The sequence below is a fragment of the Pelodiscus sinensis genome, chromosome 8, assembly GCF_052426305.1.
Source record: "Pelodiscus sinensis isolate ZL-2025 chromosome 8, ASM5242630v1, whole genome shotgun sequence".
Classification (NCBI taxonomy): Eukaryota; Metazoa; Chordata; order Testudines; family Trionychidae; genus Pelodiscus; species Pelodiscus sinensis.
The window spans coordinates 19,072,474-19,095,688 of NC_143059.1; the positions used below are offsets into that span (position 1 = coordinate 19,072,474).

At 40.2% G+C, this 23,215-nt stretch overlaps 1 protein-coding gene across 2 annotated transcripts in view; it reads left to right on the forward strand.

The window, feature by feature from the left end:
- Positions 1-23,215, forward strand: part of GRID1 (glutamate ionotropic receptor delta type subunit 1) — a 1,044,532-nt gene that overhangs the window by 1,012,685 nt on the left and 8,632 nt on the right. The window contains exon 16 of one of the 2 annotated variants that reach the window (XM_089780067.1): positions 185-266. The exons of the other annotated variant lie outside the window; for it this stretch is intronic. Within the exon in view, the coding sequence (XP_089636193.1) occupies positions 185-266 (82 nt within the window). The remainder of the gene's footprint in view (positions 1-184; positions 267-23,215) is intronic. 2 annotated transcript variants of the gene reach the window in all.

Here is a 23,215-nt window from a genome sequence, read left to right on the forward strand (position 1 = left end):
CAGAGAACAAATGGAAGCTGTGGGATTTTAGGTGCTCTCATACAAATGCAGTCACTTTATTTTGATTGGAGATACTAAATTATTACATGAAGTTTATGATTTTTTTAAAATGTGACTTTAATGGAAGGTGCCAAATTGACAGCCCTGGAGACTCAAGTCATCTATTTATTTATAGAGCAATTACTGCATGGGTACCAGCAATGCAAACTTCCCTACAGTATCCCACCCATGTGTGTCAACCCTGACCTGGAGAGACTGGCTTTAGGAATAAGAGAATAGCTGAGATACCACACCCTTGGCCTCTCTGCTAAGAGTAGCAGCAAAGATAATAATTAGCACCAACTGAGGTTTTTATCATTTGGACCTTCGTGGGCTGTGTTTATTGGGCTGTGATAACTAGGTCAATCTACACAACTGCCATCAGATATCAACAATTTTTTATTACAACCAACCTAGATCAAATTAGAACAGGTGACTAAAACTAGGGGATAAGTTTTAATTAAGATAAGCAACTTCAGCTACATTAATTACGTAGCTGGAGTCAAAGTATCTTAATTCGAATTTTGGCACCATGCACAGTGCGGGAGTTGACAGGAGCACACTCTCCCTTCAACTTCGCCTACTTCTTGTAGGAGCAGGTCTACCAGTTTCGACGGGAGCACCTCCCAGTTCAAATTAGCATGTCTTCACTAGACCCATTAATTTGAAACCTCGGAAGATTGACTTTGATTTGCAGCTTTGATCTTTCCTGTAGTGTAGACAGGGCCTTAGTGATTAAAAGTTAATTATCCCAGTAGTAATACAAGCAAGCCACAAAGTCACCAACACAGTTTAACACCTTTTTTTGGGGGGGAGGGCTTTTATGTTTATTTTTTTAAAATCTTTTCTGAACAAATGCCCTTAATATAAAATATTTTATGTAGAAAAATCCATTTTAAATTACTTGTTTGCAAACATTTTCTTGCAACAGTACAAATTATTAGACAATAATATTATGGTAGACTAAGCAATCCATATGCAGATCTAAGCGTGTATCTACTTGCATCAATTAAAAAGTTTAACAAGCTAATCTCTGGGAATTTTTTAAACACTTGCTGATTCCTACATCTTGAACAATTATTTAAGTAACTAATAGGAGAATCACCGCTGTAAAAGAATACAAAACCCATTAATTCCATCCTTAATTTCTAGGGTTGTGGGGAGTATTACAATAATTGACGTACCTATCACAATCAGGCTATATGGAATTATGAAAATACATGTTACAGTCTGTAATGTTATCAAATATTTATCATTAAGATTCCATTCTCCGTGTTCCCTCTTCATACATTTTAATTCATCCATAAAGTATTTAGTGGTAAACATCCATATCATGCTTCTGGGGCAAACTTTGTTGCATACAGATCCATGACGAATGTTGCTGAAAGGTTGCATTTTGGTAACACATTTTGAATCCATTTTGCTGGGGTTTGCTGTAGAGAATGCATACTGAGGATAAATAGCTTTGCCTACAATGACAGATGCATTCATATATATCTATTAAGCAAGGCTTTAGCCTTAGTACACTGTACATGTCATTCCCCCTAGAACTGTAGAGGCCTACTCCACAATAACATTGCTAATTAAGGCCAATAATTTGTAAGGAACTCCACATAAGAGAACCTCTTCATCTTTGAGGAATATCTGGCAGATTCATGGAACAAAGGTGGTAACTATTCGAAGTTCACTAACATTAGCCATGTTTCAGTATAACATAGTTTGGCTGTATTCTCCTTTCAATGCTCAGGTGTCCAATGCTTAAATTTTAGTAGACTTAAAGGAGCAGATACCCCAAATTTACGAAAAGGTCAAGTGAGTATTAGAAAAGGCCAGTTGCTGATTTAATTCAAGCTATCCAATCTCAATTTTATTTCTATTTCCCATACCTTGGGCAAGGCTCTGTCTCTCTGGGTATGTCTACACTACCCCGCTAGTTCGAACTAGCGGGGTAATGTAGGCATACTGCAATTGCAAATGAAGCCCGGGATTTGAATTTCCCGGGCTTCATTTGCATAAGCGGGGCGTCGCCATTTTTAAATCCCCGCTCGTTTGAACCCTCATTCCACGAGGAGTAACGGTAGTTCGAACTAGGAAGCCTAGTTCGAACTACCTAGTTCGTGCCGCGTGTAGCCGCGCAGCACGGGGTTCGAACGAGCGGGGATTTAAAAATGGCGGCGCCCCGCTTATGCAAATGAAGCCCGGGAAATTCAAATCCCGGGCTTCATTTGCAATTGCGGTATGCCTACATTACCCCGCTAGTTCGAACTAGCGGGGTAGTGTAGACATACCCTCTGATCTTTAATGTTCTGCTTCCCTCTATTTTTTTTCTTTTTCTGTGTCCTTTGACTGTGATTCTTATAGCTTTCATCATTCCCCTCTCCCACTTTTCTTAATCAGAAATACAATGCCTTAGGCTTTTACTGTCTTAAATTATGACTGCCCTTAACTTTCTGTCTTGGAATGCTCAGGTTCTTAGCATCCCCACACAAAAATCTCTATAATACTTCAATAGACTAAAAAAATGGTACAACTTTTCTTAGCAACGATCACTCATTGGGAAATAAGCAGATGTATGGGAGTAAATCGCTTTAAGTCTGAGCCAAAATCAGTTCCATGATCAGAGTAAACAAGACAAACTAAACTAATACAAGACACCAGAAAACAGGTCAAGGAAGTGAGGGGATGTGTGGAGAAACTGGGAAAGAGAACAAGGAGAGTCCTATAAGATGTAAATTTTAATTTCAGTGAAGAGAGGGTGCTGATGGACAAAAGAAATGGAAAACTTGTCCGGGTATAAGGGGAAGAATGGAGGAAGACACAAAATTGGGAATAGGAGAAGAAGATGAAGGAAGCAGTAATGAAAGGTCTTGGAGAATTTAAAGGACCAGGAAGAGGGGAAAGTGATCAGGAATAGGCAACATGAATTCACCAAGGACAAGTCATGTCTGACCAATCTGTTAGCTTTTATGATGAGGTAACTGGCTCTGTCAACATGGGGAAGCCAGTGGATGTGATATAACTTGACTTTAGCAAAGCTTTTGATGCAGTCTCCCACAATGTTCTTGCCAGCAAATTAAGGAAGTATGGATGGGATAAATGGACTGTAAGGTAGATAAAAAGCTGGCTAAATTGTTGGGCCTAACGGGTAGTGATCAATAGCTCAATGTCAGGTTGGTTGGTGGTTGGTTTCATGTGGAGTGCCCCAAGGATTGGTTCTAGGGCCAGATTTGTTCCTCATCGTTATTAATGACATGGATGAGGGGATGGATTGCACCCTCAGCAAGTTTGCAGATAATACTAAGCTAGGGGGAGAGGCAGATACCTTGGAGGGTAGGGATAGGGTCCAGAGTGACCTAGACAAATTGGAGGATTGGGCCAAAAGAAATCTGATAAGGTTCAACAAGGACAAGTGCAGAATCCTCCACTTGGGACTAAAGAATCTGAAGCTCTGTTACAGGCTGGGGACCAACTGGCTAGGTGCAGTTCAGCAGAAAAGGACCCGGGCATTATTGTGGATGAGAAGCTGGATATGAGTGGACAGTGTGCCCTTGTAGCCAGAAGGCTAATGGCATATTGGATTGCATTAGGAGGAGCATTTCCAGCAGATCTAGAGAAGTGATTATTCCCTTTTATTGGTGAGACCACATCTAGAGTATTGTGTCCAGTTCTGGACACCCCACTATAGAAAGGATGTGGATGCATTGTAGAGGGTCCAGGGGAGGGCAACTAAGATGATTAGGGGACTGGAGCATATGACCTATAATGAGGCTGAGGGGGTTGGGCTTATTTAGTCTGCAGAAGAGAAGAGTGAGGAGGGATTTGATAGCAGCCTTCAACTTCCTGAAGGGAAATTCCATTGTGGATGGAGAGAGGCTGTTCTCAGTAGTGACGGATGGCAGAGCAAGGAGCAATGGTCTCAAGTTACTGTGGGGAAGGTCTAGGTTGGATATTACGAAAAAGTATTTCACTGGGAGGGTGATGAAGTACTGGAATGGGTTCCCTAGGGAGGTGATGGAATCTCCATCCCTAGAGATTTTTAAATCTCGGCTTGACAAAGTCCTAGCTGGGATGGTTTAGTTAGGATTGGTCCTGCTTTGGACAGGGGGCTGGACTAAATGACTCCTGAGGTCTCTTCCAGCCCTATGATTCTATGATTCTATGAGCTAAGAGGAAATGAAAATAGTGATTATGAAAGGCCCTGAGGAAGAGAACAAATAACTTGATATGATGCGTTAAAATGTGCGAAGCCAGTAAACTAGTTCAAGGAGATGGCATAAAAAGGTTAGAGCAACCAGAGAGGAAGGTGACTTTAGCAGGCAGATAGGTACACTAATGAGAAGCATGATATAATTACCAGATGGATTAAATAGAGGCAGCATTTTGGATTCTCTAGAGCTGAAGTGAAAAGTAGGATTACTGATAAGGAATAGGTCCTGTGTTCATAGTGGGCACATGTTAACGTTATTTAACAAATTCAGAGCAACTATCAAGGATAGCTCTCCGGAACAGTTACCTTGTAACTGTGCTCATCCGCTTAAGGGATGGTATCTCAGGTGCGGGACTCCGACCAGTGTCTAATCACCTGGATCTAATCTCAGAGAAGGATGGACGCGTAAAATAAGACTTGACAATTAAATCAAGTTCAACAACAGGACTATATTATTTTACAACATAATTTAACAAACATATATCGAATGAAGAATTGGAAGGGCTGTCCCCCCAATGTTCCCTATGCCTACTCACAGAGTCAGCGGTGCGGAGATGATAGAGGTGTTGCTAGTGACCTCAAGCCTCTGGCTAATAGGAAGCCTCGGGCGAGGAACAACTAGGCATCCCTTGACGGATGAGCCCGATGCTTGGTGACCTCAAGCCTCTGGCTAATCGGAAGCCTCGGGCGAGGAACAGCCAAGGAGATCCCTCAATGCACAGGTAGAGTGCGATGGCGGTTGGTTCACCTTCTGCGAAGCCTCTGGCCTTCGACCTCTCTTCCCACACTTCGGAGCGGCAGTATCAGGCGATGGAAGACTCTGATCTAACCTATACTAACTATCCTAAAATAAAATCCTATCTATATCACAACGCGCCCGCCAAACAAACGCGATGACGGCCGATATGCTTCGCATCAACGCAGCCTGCTGGACACACACGACGACGATATACTAATCTATTCTAAAAACTAAACTAACTAACTAACCTATCCTAACCTAAGTAGATGGGAAGCATGAACCTTCCGTTCAGCTTTCACTCTAAAAGACTGTACTAGACCTCTTTCTCTCGCATCACAAACCCGGGACTAAGAATGGGATGTCTCTCATTCACACCTAACCTAGAACCCGACGAACCCGACGCAACAGAAACTGCTGCGTGGCAGAGACTTATATACTCTTGTCTCATGAATATTTATGAGTTCTAAGCTTCAAACTGATTGGCTTAAAGATGATGCTCTTCCAGCATATCTTTAAAATAATTGGATGACAAGTCATGACACATGCATCTCATTATTTTCAAATCTTAACAGGTATGCATACTATTCCCTTTGAATCTTAGCAAGTGTACCTGTGCGACGTGTGATATATGTGACATAGACTAAACCCGTAATGGAAGCTAGAGAATGGAACTCAGTCAAAATGGAGTCTATCTGGGAAGCCATTTTAAGAAACCATTCCAATTGACATAAGTAGTTAATTTACATACATAGATATAGTAAAGATATACAGACATTTGTAAGTCTTTTCATAGTTTTGTTACAAGCATTCACAAGTTATATTGTAGACTCATTTACAAGGTGGTTACATCAACATTCAAGCATGGTTGTTACATAACAAAATTGATACATGCACATTATAATCGGGATACATTGTAATTCTGCTACACACATCGACACAACAGGGCTAAAGCCGAAATAAGCTATATAACTTGAGCTACTTCAATTGCATAGCTGAAGTTGAAATAGCTTATTTCAGCTTTTGGTGCTGTCTACACAGCAGGATGTCTGAGAAAGAACACTCTTCCTCCAACTTCCCTTTCTCCTCGCAAAATGAGGGTTACAGGAGTCGGAGTAAGAAGTCCTCCAGCTTGACATTATTTCAATACTGTGTAGAAATAACTTCTTGCTCTGTAGACACATACTACTTTATTTCAGAATAAAGTCTGTTATTCCAAAATAACACTGCTGTGTAGACATAGCCAGTTAGAAATGTCCACTAAGGATAAAAGTGAAGTAATTGAGAGAGTGAGAAAATGTTGATGTTAAAAGGAAAGATATTTGAGAGTTATGAAGGCACAGGGTATGGGGAAGGTGGAGAAAGAGGAGTTCTATGACACCAACAGGAAGGATGTCTGTGGAGGTGATTTCAGAAAGACTAAGTCTGAGAGTATCAATGCAGGTATTTACATATTTTCATCAGCATTTCTAGGGAGTCAATGTCAATAAGTATTGTACATGAATTACAGAAAACAGTGAAATCTGTCCCCCACAATCAGTCAATATACTATATATCTGACTTTGGAGTTTAATTAACTGCTTCTAGCATTGATCATGCCTTTTGGAAAGCTTTGGCAAAGACATGTGACTTACAATATGATCTGAAAATGGTGAGAGTTGGATTTGTCTTGATCACCTTTGGGAGAGTGCTTCTTGTATGAGCATAAGTATATAAAAATTATCATACTGGGTCAGACCAATACTGAGTCCAACTAGCCCAGTCTTTTGACAGTGTCCAATGCCAGATACTTCAAAGGGAATAAACAGAGCAGGCCAATCATGAGTTGACCCATCTAGTAGTCCCAGCATCTGACAGTCAAAGGCCTACAGATACCCACCACATGGAGTAACATCCCTTACCATTTTGATTAATAGGTGTTGATGAACATGTTTTCAATAAACTTATCTAATTCTTTTTTGAATTTAGTAAGTGTGCATATACACAGCAGTGCTAGTTCAGAATGATGGCCGTTATTCCAGAATAACAATGTGAGCGACTAGACAGCAATTCCATTATTTCTAAATAACAGATGGCTTATTCTGACTCCTGTAAACTTCATTCCACAAGAAAAAATAATGCCTCTTCCAAAATAGCTATTTCGGAATAGCAATAGTGTGAGTGCTTCACTGTTGCTATTTCGAAATAGCTCCCCGCCCCCCAGGGCCATTCAAAGTAATTACTCCCGGGTGCCTCCTGGGCCTCTAAATCAAGGTAGCACATTCACATTAGGGGAGCCTGCCTCAGATTAATTTTGAGGCTTCCCTGTAGTGTAGACGTGCTATTTTGAAATAAGCTATTTCGGAGAATTTCTTCCAGAATAGTTTATTTCAAAATAAGCGTACAGTGTAGAGGTACCCCAATAGTTTTGGCCTTCTCAACATCCCCGACAACGAATTCCACAGGTTAACAATGCAAGGTATGAAGAAGTACATCCTTTTAAACAAGTTAAAAAGAGTGAAAAATCAATACTAATGACCATTTTGGACTTTCAATCATATTATTCTCTATCCTTATTGAATATCGAGCAGTTGAGGAGGGTTAGTCTTTGGTTCCCTGAAGATTATATTTGGACTCTCCTAATCACAGGATTCTGGGCAATGAGTTTGATTTGTCAAACAAGAGATGCTGTCCTTTAGATAGTATGATTGTATCTCATAAATGGATGTGTAAATCAGCTCTAGACATATGTAGTGAATCCAGGATGAAATTTGTTCATTATAAGCAGCACTGGCATAACAGGCATGATCAACTCTTACGCTGACCTCTACACCAGCTCCTGATTCCTTGTGGACCTTTTATCATGGCTCAAAAAGAGGGAAATATTCTGAAGGTGACAAGTGCACAAGCCATTTTGGCTAATTCAGCAGAGAAATGGAGAAAAATGTTCATAACTGTTGCAGTTTCTGCGTCCCATGGTCCATACTGAGTCGAGCATATACCAAAGGCTGTGTGCTACCTTGACTTGAATGGAGGATTTATAATTTTTTTCAGAGCATTTTTCCTCTTCATCTTAGCATCACATCAGCATTTCCTGCGTTCAGTTGAGCTAGTTCTTTATGTACCCTGGAGCAATCAAGTATTGAGCTGTTTAAATGACATAAATGAGTATAGAAAAAAGGTGGGTGAAACCAATATCTTTTAGTGGACCAACCTCTTGCTAGTGAGAGAGACAAGCTTTTAAATTTATACAGAGCTGCTTCAGCTCACCTTCTCTCTAATATCCAGGAACCAAACTGGCTATAACAACAAATATAAATAATTATTATGAAAACAATGTACTGGTAACCACAAACCATGGATTAGAAAAAGGAAGATATGCCCATGTTATTAAAAAAAATTCCAGCTGTACCACAATGACAGAATTTTTTCACATAAACATTTATAGTCTTTTAATGCTAGTAGGACATTTCAAACATTTAAATGGCCTGCATTACTTCTAACTTTGGGGAAATTATATTTCATCATCCTTTATTGAGTAGATGTTTTTCTAGATTAGAATGTATTGACAACCTCTTCCAATTTTCACTTGGTTTTCTGCAATGTATGGTTCCAGTTGTTTTCAGTGGCCAGGTCTCTTACCCTGGTAACGAACTTTACAGCACCTCCACAAATCTCTGGATGCTTTATAACTGGACCCATTAAATAGAAGTTTGTATTTTATACTAGTAATACTAGGCTGTTTCTTACAGGTCCAAAATAATTTAAACCTAATATTTTGGACACTAATATAACCCATAGAAGCTTTTTAGTCAGTAAAATGAATGAAATATCCCAACTAATGAACATTTTGGACTTTTAATTTGATTATTCTCTGCCCCTTTGAATAACTGAACTGAACTGAATGTATTGTTCCCTGACCTCTAAAGTGTGTATGTCAGTGTGATCTAAATTACAAATCAATCACTTAAATATATTAAAAACAGGGATTCTTTCTTGCCACTATTACAACTTGCTCATCAGATTCCGTTTTCAACCTTTCCTTATACAGCCTGAAGTGGATTGTAAAACATAAATGTATTAAATTGGAAGAGACTGGAACATAGCTGGCACAAAGCACATCTTTAAGCCTTATGTACATGGAGCCTCAATTTCCTGCTAGCTAGGAAATACCACCATTGCCAGCTCTCTCAATTGCAGTTAGACATTTCATCTCTCTCCTCAATGACCTGAAGACTAGAGCTTGATCTCTCATGTTTTCAGTTCTTTAGCTAACTATCATAGTGTGAATTAAGTCTCCTTGGGTTATTATTTCCCATCATTGTAATCAACCCATGTAAAAACATTCTATGGAACAGCCTTTTTCAGAGGGAGGGCAGGGTTTCTTTCTCCTGTCTTCAGCATTCTCCTTCTCCTCTATTCTTCAAATTAAGGAGGCCAATATCTAATGTTTTGTCCAGAGCAGAGACTGAATTGTGCTAACTCCTATATTTGTAACAGCAACATGTCATCATTGCTGCTTTCACTCTCTTTCCAACCAAATAACATCAATAGATACTCCGGAAACCCCACAAGTTGTCAGTCTGCAAAACTTTCTAACTGTACAGGATTGAGGGAGGTGATGAAATTGCCTTGAAATATTGTCATGCATAATTTGGCCTGATGAGAAGGCATAACAAAAAACAACAACATGTCTCTCTGGACTGGGATGCACAGCCTTGTATCTTCTGCCTTAAGTTTCCCTCCAGGGCATCTTATATCTGAACTGGAGACACCTATTTTAACCTACCTCAACAAATCTGCACTTACAGCTTTTGCTCTTTAGTCATTTTCTTTGACATTGGAAACCTAATACCCACTGTAGCTCAGAAATAGAAACACGAGATTTTTAATATGATCATAATGACTACTGCTGAGAATTCGAATCAGGTTCACATTTACTTCACCTTAGATCTCCTACAAGGTGATATTACAAAGGCCCTGGTCAGGGGCACTGACAGCCTCAGCAGCGGAGAGCAGGGCCTCAGTTGGAAGAGGCAGGGCTGCGGCAGCCATCCCTAAGTGCCACCCAGAACGCACCACCCCGGCTCTCCCATCCCTTATTGCTGCTAAGTGCACACCACAAGGATCCCCAGAGGCAATGTAAAGGGCCTGGATCTCTCAGTGAACCCTGGGCAACTACCTTTGCCCCCATTCCCATTAGCGGGCCTGGCCCTGGCACATGTTCCATACAGGGTCACTCACCTTCTTTTTGGTTATTATAGGTTCTTTTCTCTTTCTTTATTCTTTCCTTTTTTAAATCTTTCTATTCTTTCCCACTTGTATGTCTTCTTTCTGCCACTATCTTTTTTTCCTTGTTTTGATACCCCCTTGTGATATTAGGTTGTTATGGTGAAAAAAACCCACATGATCATTGAACTGACATTTTATTTTCCCTTCATTGTATGTTCATTATATTTTATGTTGTTTTAAATTATTTTTATGTATTTTGACATGCCTGAAATCTTTGTACATGTTTTGCTCAGTTACATATAAATTTGTTTGTACCACTGTATTGTACTCTTTTTCTAAGAATAAATAAAGTTTTTGGTGGAAAAATTTAAATTATACAAACATTGCCTAAATAGTGCATTGTAATGCCACCTAGAAAACTCAGGTTCAAGGCTAACTTAGAACAGGCAAGCTTCATTTAACTAGCATCTTTAAACCAGCATTGATGTTTCAGAAGCAACAATCACTCTTCTAGACTGCAAGGTTTCATGCTGTTATACAGCAAAACACAAAGCTTGAGGGAGGAGAAACGGTATAGAAAGAAAAGAGAGAACACAATATCTGCTATACTCTCCTGTCTACACATACTGATAAAAACTGACAAATTGAATTAAGCAGCTTTAATTTACTCCTTGCAGGTTATTTGCACAACTGCAATATAAACGGTCTAAAAACTGGAGGACTAGATAGTCTGTGATACTTATTCCCAACAAATGGGCTGAATTAAAAGCTACTGAAGTCAATGGGAATCTCACCACTGACTACCCTGGTCTTTGGGCTGGGCCCTAGTGAAATGAGGATGACATATCATTCCTTTGCTCACTGACACCACTGTGCTAGCTTCTGTGATACTTACATAGGTTTGTTGCTAGTTCAATAATACTATGTTTTTGCTATCCTTTGGGAGCAGCAATTTCTTGTCTGAGAATCACATTAGGATATCCTGCTATAAAAGTCCTAGAGAGGTAATGTAGCCTAGAACATGTTATAGCAGCTTCTTAGGGGGAAAAAAAACCTGTACAAAAGTGATCATAAAACAACTCCCCTTGGCCTGTGAGATATGCTGTTAGAAACAACACCATTTAAATTCCCAGTTCAGCAAGGAACTTCAGTATGTGCCTAACTTTAACTCCACTGACTTCAGTGACAACACTCAAATTAATCATGTGATTAAAACATGGCATGTGATTGAGTAACTTGCTGAACTTGGGGCCTAAATACAGTTGCAGCTAGTGAGGTTCCTGTCACTGTGTATTCCGGGCACCTTTTTTATTTGTAAAGTTTTATCTCAGCTCACAGTGGTATTTCCAAGTTGATTGTTTTGGCAGTAAATGTTCAATGATAATTAAAACAGAATTTAAAAAATGTAATAGTGTTTCCCCCACATTGTTTTTCAACCTTTTGAGATTTGTGAAGCCTGAAGCCTTGATCCAACAAATAATTTAAGCACATACTTAACTTTAAGTACGTGACTAGCATCTTGATCCTGCTTCTAATCATCTCACTGGAAATGTTCACTTTAACTTTCATGTTGGCAGATTAGGCTTTAGGTAGTTTGAAGCCAGCCTGGATTAATCATGTACTGAAAGTTATGCATGCACTGAAGTGTTTTGCTGAATCAGTCAAAAATTATTCTGTGGCAAAAAAAATATTATAGTGTACCCGGAAAAGGAAGGGCAGTCAACTAATTATCTAAGGTGTTTGTACACAAATGCAAGTAGCCTGAGAAACACACAGGAAGAATTGGAAGTCTTGGCAAAGTGAAAGAACTATGAGATTTGGTGAGATGACTCACATGACTGGAGCACTGTCATGGAAGGGCATAAACTGTTCAGGAGGGACAGGCAGGGGAGAAAAGGTGGAGGAGTTGCACTGTATGTAAGAAAGCAGTATGGTTGCTCAGAGGTGGGAGCAACAGGAGTGATGCCGTAGTCGTGTCTGCTATGGACCACCAGATCAGGCAGATGAAGTAGAAAAGGCTTTCTTCAGACAACTAAAAGAAGCTTTCAGATCACAGGCCCTTGTTCTCATGGGGGGACTTGAATCATTCTGACATCTGTTGGGAGACCAATACAGCAGTACACCGGCACTCCAGGAAGGTTTTAGGGAATGTTGGGGATAATTTCCTGGTACAAGTGCTGAAGGAACTGACCAGGGGCCATGCTCAGCTTGACCTGCTGCTCACAAACAAGGAGGACTTAGTAGGGGAAGTAGAGGTAGGTGGCAACCTGGGCAGCAGTGATCATGAGATAGTCAAATACAAAATCCTGACCAAAGGAAGAAAGGAGAGCAGCAAAATACAGACCCTGGACTTCAGAAAAGCAGACTTTGACTCCCTCAGAGAACTGATGGGTGGGATCTCTTAGGATGCTAACATGAAGATGAAAGGAATCCAGGAGAGCTGGCAGTATTTTAAAGTAGCTTTATTGAAGGCACAGGAACAAACCATCCCAAGGTGCAGTAAGACAAGGAAATATTGTAGGTGACCAGCTTGGCTTAGCAGTGAGCTTAAACACAAAAGGGAAGCTTACAAGAAATGGAAACTTGACAGATGACTAGGGAAGAGTATACATATATTGCTCGAGCATGCAGGGGGATAACCAGGAAGGACAAAACATGACTGGAATTGTAGCTAACAAGAGATGTGAAGGGTAACAAGAAAGTTTCTACATGCACATTAGCAATAAGAGTGTGGTCAGGGAAGGTGGGACCCTTCCTGGATGAGGGAGGTAATCTAGTGACAGATAATGTGGGAAAAGCTGAAGTACTCAATGCTTTCTTTGCCTCTGTCTTCACAGACAAGGTCAGATCCCAAACTACTGAACTAGGCAACACAGTATGTCAAGGAGGTGGACAGCCCAAGGTGGAAAAAGAACAGATTAAGGAATATTTAGAAAAATTGGACATACGCAAGTTTGTGCGGCTGGATGTAATGCATCTGGGGGTATGTCTACACTACCCTCCTAATTCGAAATAGGAGGGTAATGTAGTCATACTGCAATTGCAAATGAAGCCCGGGATTTGAATTTCCCGGGCTTCATTTGCATAAAGCCGGCCGGCGCCATTTTTAAATGCTGGCAGTTCGAACCCCGTGCCGCGCGGCTACACGCGGCACGGAGTAGCTAGTTCGGATTAGGCTTCCTAATCCAAACTAGCTGTACTCCTCATTCCACGAGGGCTTCATTTGCAATTGCGGTATGACTACATTACCCTCCTATTTCGAATTAGGAGGGTAGTGTAGACATACCCTGAGGGTACTCAGAGAGTTGGCTGTTGTGATTGCAATGGCCATTATCTTTGAAAACTCAAGGAAATCAGGGAGTAGCAATCAAGGGCTCAAAGTCTGGTTGGCGGTCGGCATCAAGTGGAATCAGTTCTAGGGCCAGTTTTGTTCAGCATCTTTATTAATGACTGGATGAGGGGATGGATTGCACCCTTGGCAAGTTTGCGGATGACACTAAGCTAGGGGGAGAGGTAGATACATTGGTTGGCAGAGGTAGGGTCCAGAGTGACCTCATTCTCTGATTCTCTTACTTTTAGTTTAAATACTTTGAGTATTTTAAAAGCTATTAACAGGAGATTATTAAGAGCTACTTAAAAGTAAAAAGGCCTGAAAATTTATTTTTGAAAATATATTTAGAGTTATAGTTAATACACTCCCACAATAAATCCTTTCCTTGTTCTGTTACTATAGTGACCATTAAATTTCACATAGCATCACCACCAATAAAAAAAAATATATTATGCATGCATAGAATTATAAAATACCATAAAAATGTATAGATCACAACTTACTGTCCAGCATCTGAGAGAGGTTATATTTTTCTATCCTAAATATAAAAAAATATTGAGGAATCTCAGATACTAACATGCTGTTATTGTTGGTAAAAATTGACATATAGAGCCTGATTTTTAGAAGTTTAACACCTTTAGTTAAAACCAGATTTTAGGAAAAGCTTAGCCCCTATTTAGACACCAAAATAAGGGCCACAAGTACATTCAGTATGTGGAGCTTTTTTGAAAAGCTGCTATTTCTGTTGGTGACTAAATGGGAGAAAAGTTGTTTTCAGAGAGCATGTGCTGAGCACTTTTGAAAATCTAGCTTTTATTGGAGACCCCTCTGGACATTGGCTAGATTCTCCAATTCACCAAAATCAATGTGCACATCATAAGATCAAAGTGGCTTACCTAGAAATGACTAGTGAAGTATTGCCCCTCTGCAGCCAAACTCTCCTTTGGCATAAAGCTGTTGGAAGAGATTTCTCTGTGACCTGTACCAGCTGCTTCCAGTGATCCTGGCATAATGGACAAAAGGAGGTGTTTTAATGGTGGGCCCTGGATAGGATGGAAAAGGTAAGGGGTAGACAGAGCATTTCTGCTATGCCAGTTCTTTCTCTGTTGCAACTCAAGTTGTACCTGTAGAGTCCTAACAGAATGCATAATCAGGCCCTTTATATGTCAACATCCAATAGTTTAGGACACTACCCAAGCCCCCCTGAAGACAATGGAAAGACTCCAAGTGATTTCAGTGTGTTTTGGCTCAGGCTGTTGGTCAATTTTATTTTTTAAAATATCAAAATGAAGGAAGGATTACAGAAAGTCTATCAAGCTACATAATCACACTCCTGTTTTAGATAGTTTGTGTATTGACTCATGAAAAATAGGCTCCATTGTATCATTTGACCATGGCATATTTCTCTGAACTAGAGTCTGATATACTGTCACCAAATAAACACCAACACCAATCTTAGACTCGGGCAGGAAAATGTTTGTTAAAAAGAGGAAAATATTAACTAAAGTATTAGCCTCACTATTTTGATCCATTTTTTTTCCTTGTTCTTCCTTCTCTTTCCTATCTGGAGATGGCCAATGATGTGAGGCTGGGCCTCAGAACTATGGTGAGATTTTCTAACAAACACATACCAATATTTGATTTATTGTTGAAAGTGCCTGCACAGTTCATCCTTGCTAACTATCTCATCTTCACCTACTGTAAGTCCCCTTGATCCTAACCTTCCTACTGCTGCAAATGTCTCGAGCTACTATGTACATGCACATAGTAGCTATTTTCTCAACACGCAACTCCCTCTCTCCCAGATAGCTCATTTCCAAAGACATAAATGGCATGCACATAAACCACTACTCATTTAACACTGCGTTTTCCTGTTGCTTGTGCAGGAAAATGATTCCATGCCACCCTCCTTTTGTGCTGTGTATTTAACCTCTTGAAGCCTATGGACATCTGTATGTAGACTTGGCAAGAACTCCAAAGCCTGGATGCCTCAGCATGAGCTTTATGGCTCTCTATAGCAGTAACAAATGAGTGCTTTGAAGCCACCCTCCTTCTATCTTCTTCGGTTTGACTCTACCATTAGCTACAAAGATAATCAAATATGTTACCATTACTGAGATTTGCTAATGAGATGTGATGAGTGTGGTGTTGAATCTCTGGAAATGGCTATAGGACAGGAGCATGTTCACCAGCAATCACCGAGTTTGTGATATACTTCCCACAACTACTGTATGTGCTGCATGTTTATTAACATAGCACCATACAATATAGATGCATGGTGCTATAGAGACAAATATAAAAAATGAAAATGGATCTTCAGCAGTTTCAGCTGGCAGAAATTCATTTGCTTATTGGAGTTATATTGACTTATACAGCTGAAGCTCTGACTTGGTATTTAGAGTCTATTGGGCTGATCCTACAGACACAGTGTGAATAATCTTCTTACTCTGGACCTCATGACATAGGGCTAAGTGGCAACAGACAAAGTGAGAAGGGCGGGATATGAATTACTTTTGTAGTATACACATTATATCAGGTCCACCTTATTCGTAATTTGTTTTTTCGCTTCATTTCTGTTCAGAAATGTATGTGTATTAATTTGGTGCAGGAGTATGTGAGTCAATATTGGAAATGCAGTTGAAAGAAGACGACTATACTGACTACCCTTTACCAACATCCTCTGCTTTTTACCTATTTTTTTCAGTTAGGAGTGAAGAGTAATACCAATTACTTGTTTACATGCAGCAAGGTGTACTGTTTCTGCTATTATGCAAACCACTTCCTAATGAATTCGGTCATCTCTCCCCAATAGTTTCAGCTGAAGTCTTTGTGTTCTGTGCAGATGTTGGCACATTTGTTGAAAATAATTTTACATTGTAAACTCATCTAATTTTTTCCTTTCAATTGGATAAGAGGCCAGTGCACTTCAATCAATGTGGCTGCGTCTAGACTGGCACTCTCTTGCGCAAATACTTTTAACGGAAGAGTTCTTGCATTAAAGTATTTGTGCAAGAGAGCATCTACACTGGCATGTGCCTTTGCGCAAAAAAGCTTCGGCGGCCATTTTTGCCGTCGGGGCTTTCTTCCGCAAAAAATTCCTGTCCCTGTCTACACTGGCCTCTTGCGCAAGAACACTTACATCATACATTAGATTGTCAGTATTCTTGCGCAAGAACTCGTGGCCAGTTTAGACAGCTGGCAAGATTTTGCGCAAAAGCGAGCGCTTTTGCGTAAAATCTGGCCAATGTAGACAAAGCCTGTCAGTCATATTGAGATCTTCTTGTTTATTGAATTACTATTTAAAAATACATAATATTGTTTCTGCTTATGTGAACAGAAGACTGAGGACGACTGGTACCAGCAACCTGGCTAGTGGGTGGGAGGGGTCTGTCTCGAGAATGACCTTTGTGTTCAGAAAGGCCAATAAGCAGGTCTGAATCTGGAACCAAGTGTTAGAGACAAAAATTGGAGCCAGGATCAGACAGGAAGCTGATTTAGCATTGACCTTCAGATCTCAAGAGCCATACTCAACGGTCAGAACCAGAACAGTCAGCAACCAGGGCAACAGGCTTCAGGGCCTGTAATGAGGCTGAGAGCAGGATCCAAAAACAAGGCAGGATCCAAGCTAGGAAACTGGGAGGAGGACACAAGTGAGGTAGCAGGGCCTGTAGCAGCCCGAAGTCATGATCCATCTTGTGGCACAGACACAGAAGTATGTCTTTGTGACCTAAACAGTGCACCTGGCCTAGCCAAGCACACTGGAGCACCTCCAGTCAGGTGGTATGTTTAGTGGAATGCAAGGCCATAGGGTTCACTGACAGACCCATGGGGTGATGTTGGAGATGCAGCAGTGGTGATGGGCAGGTTTAGGACCTGCAGATCCTCACAGGAAGTTTGATTGCAGAATTAGATATAAAGGCAGATTTGAGGTGCATCCCTAGCCATGTTTAATAAGATACAATAGTATTCAAATAAGCATCCAGGAGAGTACATGTAAAATGCAGTCAGCAAATTTTATATAACATTAAGTGCTGTTAGACTAGTTCACTAGCCTGTGGTAAATTAACGACAGCAGACATACATCACTGTGTCAGTTTACACATCTGTCTGCATATCGCATCTTTCTGATTAATGAAACCCTAGAATACTGGGTGTAGAAACTAATTTGTATGAGCCTCATATAACATTGGTGTAAAATATACCAAATTACTTATATCATTTCTGTTTCTTTCCAGGAGCAGGCTAATTTACAGCATGATTTTACCTCTCTCAGAGCCTGATGGAATGAAATAGAATTATGGCTTTGCAAACGCATTACATGAAGCCAAAAGTAATAGTGAATATAGTGAATTACAGATTTCAAAATGGGTCTATTTGTCATACTTTAAACACAGAGGTGGTCCTCCAATCACTTCTCAGCAAATCATATACTCAAAAAGTTTATGTCTGATAAAAAAAATACCTGGAATTCTGTAGTTGGTTGGAGACATTGATTTCAATTGGGGTGAATTGGTGCTAAGCCAGTAGTAGAGACTATGGATACCAAAGCATACAAACCTGCCTCTTAGGATTTTCTTTCAGGCTGTCCAGAAGGTCTTAAAAGTTTCCTAGAGTTCATTTTCCATCTATCTGGATATTTATGTCCATTACTCTGAGTGTGCCTTGAACATTAATATCTTTATTTTCAGCATGACCTTTTGAATTAAGGTATATTTTCTGCTTCTATAGCTAAGGAGCAGAGAGATTGGCATATGATTTGCCCCATGTCACACAGAAAATATGTGACAGACATGGGGATTTAATCCAGATGTCATGAGTTTGAGTTCATGGCCATGCCCACAGAATCATGGTTGGTTGATTGCTTGTTTTTTTCCCCCCATTTATTTCTTTTACATAATGTGTCATATTTTTATTGTATTATTTTGGTTAAACCTCATGTCATTCTTCTATACATTTCATACATATCCTCTCCCCACACACAGACATTGGTCCATTAATTAAGACTGAGAGCTTGTTTGTACTTGAAAAACTCTAGTAATAGTTGAAGTTCTGTAGTATTTCAGTTAATCCCTTCTTATGCCAATGGCAAGTGTTCTCACATCAGGGTAAGCCATCCTCCTTAAGAGCCAGTAGCTAAGTCAACAGAAGAATTCTTCCATCAATGTAGTGCTGTCCATACCACAAGCTAGATGGAATTACGTCACTCATAGGTAGTTATGTCAACCTAACTGTTTAGCGTAGACCAGGCCTAAGAAAACTTTCCTGTAAACTGACCCATTTTAGGCATATTAACCACATCACTTTAATACCTGCGAGGTCTGCATGTGACCTAGAAATGTCAACACATCCAAGATATATGCATGTTGTTTTTCTAAATTTTTTATTATTTTACTCAGGGACATTCATCTCCACCCTTCAGTCCAGTATGGTTCTGTTAGCATACATTTAATGTAGGTATCTTTGTCATTGTGTTAAACATGCCTAAATCTTCCCCTTTCTTGGGTTCCTCAGCTTTTAACTTGTCCAAAACAACTTCACCAACCTTTACCAATCCCTGGTCAAGTGGATTCCACTGATCTCAGTGATAAGGTTTGAGGAAAATGAGTAGAATATGGAAGAGGTGATAGTTTCCTTAGAGAAAGTAATCTCACCTAAAAGCTCTGCCTCCCAGAATCTCCAGCCAGGCTGCTAAGAACTTAGATATTTTATTAGATGTGTTCAGATGTTCTTGGATAACCTTCTAGACATCCTTCATTCAACAACTCTTCTCTGAGACTGTGTCTACACTACCAGGTTATTTCAAAATAGGTTATTTTGAATTAATAAATCCCAAAAGAACTATTTTGAAATAAGCTTATTCTTCACAATCTGGCGTTACTATTTTGAAATAACTAGCCTATTATTTTGAAATAACAGGTTTAGTAGTGTGGACACTCATTTTGATATTTTGAAATAAGGGGAGTTATTTAGAAATTAACTCCCCACTGTAGAAATACCCTGAAAGTCAGTGAGGTGTTCCTAATTACTGCTAATGTCAATTAGTATCCAAGGTAACTCGCAAGTTGGTCCTCACTCTCAAAATAGTCATGCAAAAATAAAACACCCTGAAAAAACAACACAAGAAAACCTACTATCGCTGCACACCTGGGTATATCTACACTGCATTACTCTTTCGAGAGAGGAATGCAAATGCAGACAAATGAAATTGCAAATGAAGCACGGATTTGAATTTCCCATGCTTCATTTGCATAATTGCGTCTGGCCACTATTTCGAAATACCCTGTTTCGAAATAAAAAACACCGTGTAGTCATGGTTATTTTGAGAAAAAAACCTGCTTTCTAAATAATCCTTACTCCTTATAAAATGAGGTTTAAGGGTTATTTAGAAAGAAGGGTTTTTTCCTCAAAAAAATCGCATCTAAACAGCATTTTTTATGTTGAAATAATGTATTTTGAAATAGCAGCTGGATGCGATTATGCAAATTAAGTGCAGGAAATTCAAACCCGTGCTTCATTTGCAGTTTCGTTTGTCTGCATTTGCATTCCTCTCTCAAAAGAGGACTTCAGTGTAGACATACCCAGAGTATTGATTACTCCTTAAAACTTCCACATTACATGGTGGTTAATTATTACACTTTCTCTCAAAAATAAAAACGATATCCTAGTATTCTAGGGCAGAGAATCTTTGTTAACTGTCCATATAATCATAGACATCTGACAAAGTGGTTTTTACCAACCCAAGTTTATTCCCAAATAAATCTAATTCTATACTACACTGTTCTTCTGGAAAAAGCTATGCAAATTGTGAACCGCAATTTGCGTTGCTTTTTCTGCTTCTTTTTACGAAGGAGGCTTTTCTGACATTTGGCCCATCTACACTGGGCCAAATATTGGAAAAAGCCCCTTTTTGGAACATCCCTTCTTCCTTGTAAAATGAGGTTTACAAGCATGCCGAAAAAATGCATCTGCTCTTCTGAAAAATTTTTCAGAAGAGCAGATACGTTCCCTGGATGCGTCAAAGTTTTTCTGGGATACCTCCAAATACCTCTAGTATCATGAGCTTTCGGATGAGCAGAGTAGAGAAAAAAAGGGGGAGACCTCACAACAAGGGCAGAGTTTTGGGAGTACAGGGAGGGCAGCAGCCATGTGCACCAGGATGTGGCTTGCTTTTCTTCCTGGTCCCTAGATTATCAGAGAGCGAGGGGAAAGTACTTGTGTTCTGTGATTTACTCCTCTGCCCTCCAACCAGAAGTAAGAGGTATGCACAGAATGCAAGTACTTTTACCTCGTTCCCTAATACTCTGGTGAACAGGAAGAAACGCAAGCCACATCCCGGTGAGAATGGCTTCCCCTGTTGGGGAATGGCTGCTTCCCCTGTTCCCTCCTCCCCTGCACTCCCAAAATTGCATCCTTCCCTCACAATTTATAACAGAAAATGCAGAAGGGGGAGGGGGAAGTACCTGGCAATTCTAGTGCCAGAGCTAATGAGGCTAATTGAATGGGCTGGAAGTGTCCCATACTTAGCTTTTAATGTAAATTGCATGTTGAATGAAAGGAAAGCAGATTTTATAATGGCCCATCCAGTTCATGTCTTTCTTCAAACCATGACAGGCATACAAAGGCCAATTCTGCAGTTTCTCTCTGTAGTTGGTTTTGTTATTCCTTTGTAGAAGAATGGCTACTTTTAAAGCCATTATTGAGTGCCAAGGTAGATTAAAAAGTTCTTCTACTGGTTTCTGTGTGTTACCATTTCTAATATCTGACGGGTGTCCATTTATCCTTTGACATAGAAAAAATGTAACACTATCTTTCATGGCTTGAACAAAGACATGAACTGTATGGGTCATTATAAAAGTTGCTTTCCTTACATTCAACACCCAATTTACATCAAAAGCTAAGTATGGGACCCTTCCAGCCCACTCATTTAGCCTCATTAGCACCGGCACTATAATTGACAGCTACCTTTTTCCCTCTCTCCCTTCTTTTTCTGTTACAAATTGTAAAGGCCTCCCCCCTCTTTTTTTCTCCACTCAAGGTATAACAAATTCAAACTAGCATGTCCACACTACGGGGAAGCCTCAAAATTAGTCTGAGGCAGGCTCTGTTAATGTGGACATGACTCCTTAGACTTAGAGCCCTGGGAAGCCCTGGGGACTAATTAGTTTGAATTACTCTGGGGAGTAATTATTTTGAAATAGCAGCAACTGAACATCCACACTATCATTATTTCAAAACAATTATTTTGTAATTAGCGTTACCCTTGATGAAAAGCAGGAGTACAGATTTTGAATTCTGTGGCCTGTTATTTTGAAATAATGGGCTTTGTAGAGTGTACGCTGTACTTATAAATTCAACCTTGGGGGGTTAGTTTAAAATAAAGTCCTATTGTAGACCAGACTAAGATACTAGGCTAGGTGATGCAGTATAGGAAGGAGGTAGGCAGACCTCAGTGGAGAAGGAACAGCTTAAGAACTATTTAGACATGCACAGATCTATGGGTCTGGATTTAATACATCCAAGGGTACTGAAGGATTTGGCAAATGTTATTGAAGAGGCTTTGGCCATTACCTTTGAAAACTTGTGGACATTGGCAGAGATCCAGGATGACTGGAAAAAGCCAAATGTAGTGCCTATCTTTAAAAAAGGGAAGGACAATTAAGACAACTACAGACCAGTCAGCCTTCCCTTAGTCCCTAGAAAAATCATGGAGTGGATCCTCAAGGAATCCATTTTGAAGCACTTGGAAGAGAGGAAAGTGATCAGGAATAGTCAACATGAATTCACACAGGGCAAGTCATGTCTGACCAATCTGATTAGCTTCTATGATGAGTGGCTTTGTGGACATGGGGAAGTCAGTGGATGTGATATACCTTGACTTCAGAAAAGCTTTTGATATGGTTGCCCGCAATATTTTTGCCAGAAAGTTAAGAATATGCGGATTGGATAAATGGACTATAAGGTGGGTAGAAACCTAGATTGTCAGACCCAACAGGTAGTGATCAATGGCTCGATGTCAAGATGGTGGTCAGTTTCAAGTGGAGTGCCCCAAGGATCGGTTCTAGGGGCAGTTTTATTCAACATCTTCATTAATGACCTGGATGAGGGGATGGATTGCACCCTCAGCAGGTTTGCGGATGACACCAAGCTAGGGGGAGATAGATACGCTGGAGGACAGGAATAGGGTCCAGAGTGACATAGACAGATTAGAGGATTTGGCCAAAAGAAATCTGATGAGGTTCAACAAGGACAAGTGCAGAGTCTTGCACTTGGGACGGAAGAATCCCAAGAACTGTTACAGGCTAGAGACCAACTTGCTAAACACCAGTTTGGCAGAAAAGGACCTGGGGATTACAGTGGATGAGAAGCTGGATGTGAGTCAACAGTGTGCCCTTGTAGCCAGAAGACTAATGGCATATTGGATTTTATTAGGAGGAGCATTGCCAGCAGAACTAGAGAAGTGATTATTCCCCTTTATTCGGCACTAGTGAAGCCACATCTGGAATATTGCATCGAATTCTGAGCCCCCCCACTACAGAAAACATTGGAGAGGGACCAACGGAAGGCAACCAAAATGATTAGGGGGCTGGAGTACTTGACATACAAGGAGAGACTGAGGGATTTGGGCTAATTTAGTCTGCAGAAGCGAAGAGCGAGGGGGGATTTAATAGCAGCCTTCAACTTCCTGAAGAGA